At 43.4% G+C, this 6,441-nt stretch overlaps 1 protein-coding gene across 1 annotated transcript; it reads left to right on the top strand.

Moving 5' to 3' along the window:
- The first annotated feature begins 951 nt into the window (after nucleotides 1–951).
- On the top strand, nucleotides 952–5,259 carry LOC142951366 (heparan sulfate glucosamine 3-O-sulfotransferase 2-like). The gene is made up of 2 exons (XM_076092869.1): nucleotides 952–1,448; nucleotides 4,641–5,259. The coding sequence occupies exons 1-2, from the start codon at nucleotides 952–954 to the stop codon at nucleotides 5,257–5,259; spliced, it is 1,116 nt and encodes a 371-aa protein (XP_075948984.1).
- Nucleotides 5,260–6,441: the final 1,182 nt, after the last annotated feature.

Below are 6,441 nucleotides of genomic sequence, written 5' to 3'. Positions count from 1 at the left end.
GATTGCTTTTCTTTTTTTTCTGAGCACTTTAAAGGACAGATTTCAAGCTGAGAAATACTGGCTCAAGTAAAACTCAACTGACAGCTTGAACATAAGCTTTGTGGACAAACCCTAAAGTAAAACCACAACTTAGTGCAATATCTTGAAATGAAACACATAAACAGAAAAGAGGAAACTACACTGAATGACCCTCTGGGTGGTTACGGTCATGCAAGTATTCAGCTATAAATGTTTATGGATGTGTTCTCACGTGCTGTTTGGTGTGAATGTGTGAACCAATCCTTCGATCAAATGTCACAACACTGATGTGTTCATCCTTGTCACCTGCATCAGCCACATTTAAACTCATTCAAATTGTACGCTGAATCTCATCTTGATGGAAAAACATTCACATATAGTGATGCATTTATTTGGCAGATCATATAAGCCTGCATGTTTACTATGCAGCAGCTATATCCTGTGATCCTGTAACCCACATGATGGAAAGCGAGTACAGTCGGGTGAATGAGGAAGGAGCTGAATACTTCTTCTTTTTTTTGTTGAATGCAAAGATGCTGTGACGTCACCGTGTTGAATTATTCTTGTGTCGGTTTGGAGCTGTCAGACCCAGAGAGCGCATTCCTGCTGCTTCTTACTCGTGCGTGGTGCCCATGGAGTCGTCCGTGAGTTTTACAGCAGGATGTCATTTCCAAACTCAGTGCGCAACGAAGGATGCCGTTCAATTAACGAACTGAAGAGATGGGACGCCGACGGATTGTGTGAATATGTGCTCCGCGATGAAGTGGCGCAAGTGGTGACTGCCAACTGACAAGACGCAGAAGTTGTCTTATTTGTTTTGCTTCTGCTCTGGAGACAGTGGACACTTCAGCCACTTTTAACGACTTCAACAATCAGAAAGGACGGAACGCAAAATCTATTAGAAAACCATGCACTGTTCATATCCATGGAGAGATGGCATGCGTGCTCCTCTTCAGTCGAATCCTTCCCTTCTCACACCGGCTCACAAGAACATCCATTTGCTTATTGTCGCTTTTCCTGTCTTATGTGTGCTACTGTGCGCTATTCCCTGCCGATACCGTCATGCAAAAGCCAGGTGATCCGACGCCCGGCTGTCAGCGCGCCCTGGCCGATGGAGCCAAAAGGCGCATTCAGAAATCACCGTCGTCCTGCGTTTTGCCGTTGGACGCGAGACCGAGCAGCGATGAGGCATCTCGGCCGAAAACCGACCAAAGACCCCCCTCGACTCTCCACGTCGACACGCCCAGTCCTCCAATGGGCAACTTAAAGTTCGGCAATAAAAAGTTACCGAACGCCATCATAGTCGGTGTGAAAAAAGGAGGCACCAGAGCGGTTTTGGAGTTCATAAGGATCCATCCGGACGTGCGAGCGGCCGGCACCGAGACGCACTTCTTCGACAGGAACTATGACAGAGGCCTGGAGTGGTACAGGTAAGAGCATGACTCACTTGCACAGGTGTATGTATATCTGTAATCAAATTAGATGACCTGCAAATGGCACCACGAGTACAGTTACAATGTGCCATGAAATCAGAGATGAATTGTACACGTTTCTACTCTTGGACAGTTAAAACTGAATTACACCAGAAACTGTTTTGCAGTTTTGTAAAAGGGATGAGTAATTATTAGCTTTAATTAGTAAAGGTGTAGCCTTTTTCATTTGGCCGGGGCCTCTGGGAGTCTCTGGACATTTGACTGTGCTTGTATTCCATAAATCCATAGATCTGCTTTTCTTCAGCCTAACTGAATGATATCAAATACTGCCAAATGACCATGAAGATGACGATATTTGGCCAATACAGATGTCTAATTTAATCCCAAATTTCTTTAAATGGAATTTAAAGGGAGTTCATTGTAGTTCATATCTATGGTATGTTTTTTTTTATTCTTTCAAAATGAAAGAAGTCTTTACGAGCCCGTCTATTCCTGAGGGTGTTCCCTGACAAACACTTCAAGTAATTCAAACACAAGCAAAAGCTGAGACAAATGGTGGCCTCTGCCTTCTGCCAGTTCCAGTACTGCAAGTGAAAAATCACATTAAATCAGCTGCTGACTGTCAAATATGCGATTTGTCCCCCTCCCTCCCCTTGGTGCCGCTCTGTGTACATTATCTTTGGAGGTGGATAAACAACCTGGGTGTGTTTGTTTTTTTCCTCTGCAGTCTCACAACTCATTTCACCTTCTTATTGCAGGAAACTTTGGAGGCCCGAGCTCTGTTTACTTCGGCAGAAAAGTGGCCCTCTTGTTTTGATGTACCGTAGAGCAATTCATCAGATTTCTCATAAAAATCCAACCTCTCGAGGCAAACGGCATAAGCTGCAGCATGCAGGCCTGCTGTCGCTGGCAGGCCTCTGAGCTATTGACTTGTTTGTATGTGGCAATTAAATTAATCTCAAAATGAACGTCAAAGTAAAGGATTTGTTTCTAAAGTGCCACGTGAAGCATCTTTTACTCTGTGCAACTCACGAAGACAGTTTCAACACATGAAACGTCCACGTCGTATATTGAAACTCTTTGTTTACAGATTTAGATCAGAAATATTCTGGTTTAGTCGTGAAATATCCCGCACACATGCAGACAACCAATCACACTCATGCTAATGATTGGCTGTCATGCAGCCTACAGAAGGGATGTGTATCAGTAGTATCAGAGTACAATTATAAACTGAAAATATCCCCACTAATTGGCACTTTTCAGGGCGGTTTGCAGCTGAAGCCCTTTTTATCTCAGAGATGTGTCTCGGAGATGTGAACCCTCGTCTATTACCGCAGTTTGATTGTCAGCTGTCAAAGCTGGCGAGAAAAGGTCGAATGTCAACCCACTAGCTTTTGAGGATTGCTTTGAAAACAAACAGTTGCTTCTCAGGAAACATTCCGACTCTTATCAATGAAGCCCAAACTATTGTTTTGAATAGGTGCAGTCTCATTCTCAATATGCAAATGAGTAGAAATGCAAAAAAATGAGTCAGAGTTAGCAGTGCTGAAGGCTGGAGTGGGCATTCACACTCCAGTGGAGAACAAAAACAAAAAAACGTTATTTCACAGGTTGTTTTGGGTGCAACAAACCTTCCAAGAATGCTCCAGTATTCATTTCTCCTCTGTTTCAACCAACTTCATACTGTGGTACATTGTTGTACCAGTTCCATCGGCAACTGCCGTGGTTGGAGTTCAGGTAGCAGCAGAGGAAGAGACATTATTAAAAAAAAAAAAAAAAGCCTTTGAAACTGAGAGTCTAAGATGAAGGCAGCTAACAACACATGGGAAGCAGGCAAACAAAACACCACACAGCAACAGAAGATACCAATGAAGAACCGACAAAAAGGGGAGCGCAGAGACTAAATACACAAGAAAAGGAGGGAGCTAACGAGGGACAGGTGACAGCAGGGCTGACGAGCAGCAGGTGAAGCTCATTAGGGGTGGGGCCGACAATCCCACAGGCGGGAAACGGACGAGACGAGACACAAGAGTAGAAGACTTTCAAACCAAAACAGCAAACAAACTGTAACGAAAACCCCTAGGACCGTGACGCCAGCTCGTTAAGACATAACGTGATGCATCGCTCATGTGTATTTGTCAGTCATCATTCAAATTCACTCGTTAAAGCCACTGTGTGTAGGATCACAACATTTCTGAAATGTTGCCCCTTTGTGGGAGTATTGGTGCAACACAGACTACACCAATGTTTTTCTTGTTTTTCTTCAAAACAAAAACCATCAGAATCATTTGGAAGATGCTGTAAGAGCAGGAGCTTTAGTTTACAGGTCGATTAGCTGATTAATCAATTAGTCAATCGAATGAATCAACAAGTATTTGAGTAATTAATTAAGTCATTTTAAGTACAAAAGCCAAACATTCTCGTGTTTAAGGTTCTGAAATGTGAACATTTGCTTTTTCCTTGTCTTAACATGATAGTAAATTAAATATATTTAGGTTTCTGCTCCACCCAAACAAGAGACAACAACTTTCCTGTATTATATAGACCAAATTATATATTGCTTGGTGAAGGAAATACTTGGCAGATTAATCTCTATTGACAGACTATTTTTAAACTCTGTCCTTTGGTCTTTCGTGGTTTCCAATCAAACTTCAAACTTTGACTCTGAAGGCATACCTGATCAATTCATTTCTTTCAAAAACAACACTGGCCTAGTTTCCAGACCCAGAAGCAACCTACCAGAGTCACTCTGCTCTGTGTGTTCTGTTTGCATTCACAGTGATTTATTACTCCTGAGCCATGCTGGGCTGATGCACAGGAGAGCCGTCTGCGAGACAAGTCTCCTGTGACAACAGACCACTATGAATCTGCGTCCTATTATCATTTACATCGAGAAACTGGGTTCACGTCCAAACTGGAGCTTCTCAGTTATCGAGGGGTTTTGTGCCTTTGAAAACTCACTTTTGTAATCCTGCCCTAAATAGACATCCAATACACACGTTTTCCTTTCGACGGAGTGAATGCAAGGACGCAGTGTCCTCTCTCTCTCTGAATCTGTTAGTCTTTGTACTAATGGGAGAAATTCAAACCAGCAAGAAAATCACATAAGAATACACTGAAAGAAATGTGAATGTAAATGAGAAACCGCTCTCTGACTGGAAATTTTTACTTTGTGTTTCTTTCATTCAGAGGTTTAATGCCAAGGACTCTCGAAAGCCAACTCACGATGGAGAAGACGCCAAGCTACTTTGTGACAAAGGAGACGCCGCACCGGATCTCCGCCATGTCCCGAGATACCAAGCTCATTGTGGTGGTGCGTGACCCCGTCACTCGTGCAATATCTGATTACACTCAGACTTTATCCAAAACCCCCGACCTACCGAGCTTCCAGGATCTGGCCTTTAGAAACCAGAGCCTGGGCATTGTGGACACGTCCTGGAACGCCATTCGGATCGGCCTGTACGCTCTGCACCTTGAAAACTGGCTCCGCTACTTCCCTCTGGCTCAGATCCACTTCGTGAGCGGGGAGCGTCTTATCACGGACCCGGCAGGGGAGTTGGCTCGGGTGCAAGACTTCCTTGGTCTAAAGCGCATTGTCACAGACAAACACTTCTATTTCAACCGCACCAAGGGCTTCCCCTGCCTTAAGAAGCCGGAGAGCAGCGGCTCGCCTCGCTGCCTGGGCAAGTCCAAGGGCAGAACTCACGTGCAGATAGACAGAGACGCTATTGAGCAACTGCGAGACTTCTATAGACCATACAATGTCAAGTTTTATGAAATGGTGGGTCACGATTTCAAGTGGGAGTAGAGGTTTGAGAGATATTTCTAAATGGCACAAGAAAGATTAATGTATTCCACAAATCTAAAGATGGTTTGCCTGCATTAATATGACATGGTTAAGCCGGATAGCTAACTATCAATTTTTGGGTGAAACTGCAAAAAGCGGCATTATTTTTTTTGAAGTGACGCTAATGAACATAGCTAAATCTAAGATGACATTGCTTATGCGCTGGTAATGATCAGCCAGCATCAGCATCCTGTTTGTTGCCGGATACAGACATCATTTCAGCCTCAGGATCACATGATTTCTTTTTCCTGTGTGCTATTGCTGACTAGATTCCCCATTTGCTGACTGGTTTATTTGAAAAAAAAAAAGGGGAAATTCCAGGGAATGGGATTAGTTCCTCTTAAAACCTGCTTCACTAATCACGGCAGGGCTTGAAAGCAAGACCTTGGAAAATGTCAGTGAAGTCTTCAGGGAGAGCAGAATTAAGCTGCAGCACTGTGGTGGTAAATCTGAAATGTAAAGCCATAACGCAAGTGTGAACCACCTAATATCACATACTGTTGGTCTCATCAGTTTCTATACAGGGTGGGAGATTTTCTGCGTCCTTCTTTCCAGCATGCATCGGGTAAGTTAGTAGATGCCGTAACATGCAGCACTTCACTTTGTTCTCTGTGCTTTCTTTGCAACAAAAAAAACATGTTTATATATTTTTTACAAAGCTATTTAATCGGTACCTTTGCCACAATGCTTCTCCGTGAACTTCATTGAATGAAACAGAAGCACAAACACATTTTTTTATTTTGTCTTATCTGAAACTATGACCTTGATGTTGAATCCCTTGTTCCGTCCTTGAATGAGAACCTCTTGGAAAAATGGTGGATTGTGTACTATTACCTCCCTTTTCATGTCTAGTCTGTAGAATTATTGTTTCCAGCAGATTAGACCGCTGACAGCTCTTACATCCGTCGCCGGCGTTGCTTCTGAAAACGCACCCTTTGAGGTTTATTTGCATTCTGTAAGGTTCGTTGTGTGCCTCGGCATAGGTGGATGAGTGGGCGTAGGTGTAAGGAATTTCAATGACAAAGCAGGGAACACCTAGTCGTGGCAGGTTATCAAATCGAATCTGGGACTGCATGTCACGTGATTGCAGTGAAAAATTTGGATTTGGCTATAACATGCTATGAATACTAAAGCCACGCTGTC

Source organism: Anarhichas minor, unplaced genomic scaffold (assembly GCF_050575085.1).
Source record: "Anarhichas minor isolate MPS153535 unplaced genomic scaffold, ASM5057508v1 ptg000017l, whole genome shotgun sequence".
NCBI classification, from domain to species: Eukaryota; Metazoa; Chordata; class Actinopteri; order Perciformes; family Anarhichadidae; genus Anarhichas; species Anarhichas minor.
The sequence above is the reverse complement of the archived record's forward strand: the minus strand, read 5'-3'. Positions and strand labels throughout refer to the sequence as shown.

Bases quoted from the DNA above. Each gene is read 5' to 3' on its own strand.
- LOC142951366 (XM_076092869.1), top strand. From the start codon at position 952: ATGGCATGCGTGCTCCTCTTCAGTCGAATCCTTCCCTTCTCACACCGG. The intron at 1,449-4,640 runs GTAAGAGCATGA...TCTTTCATTCAG, and splicing joins AGAGGCCTGGAGTGGTACAG to AGGTTTAATGCCAAGGACTC.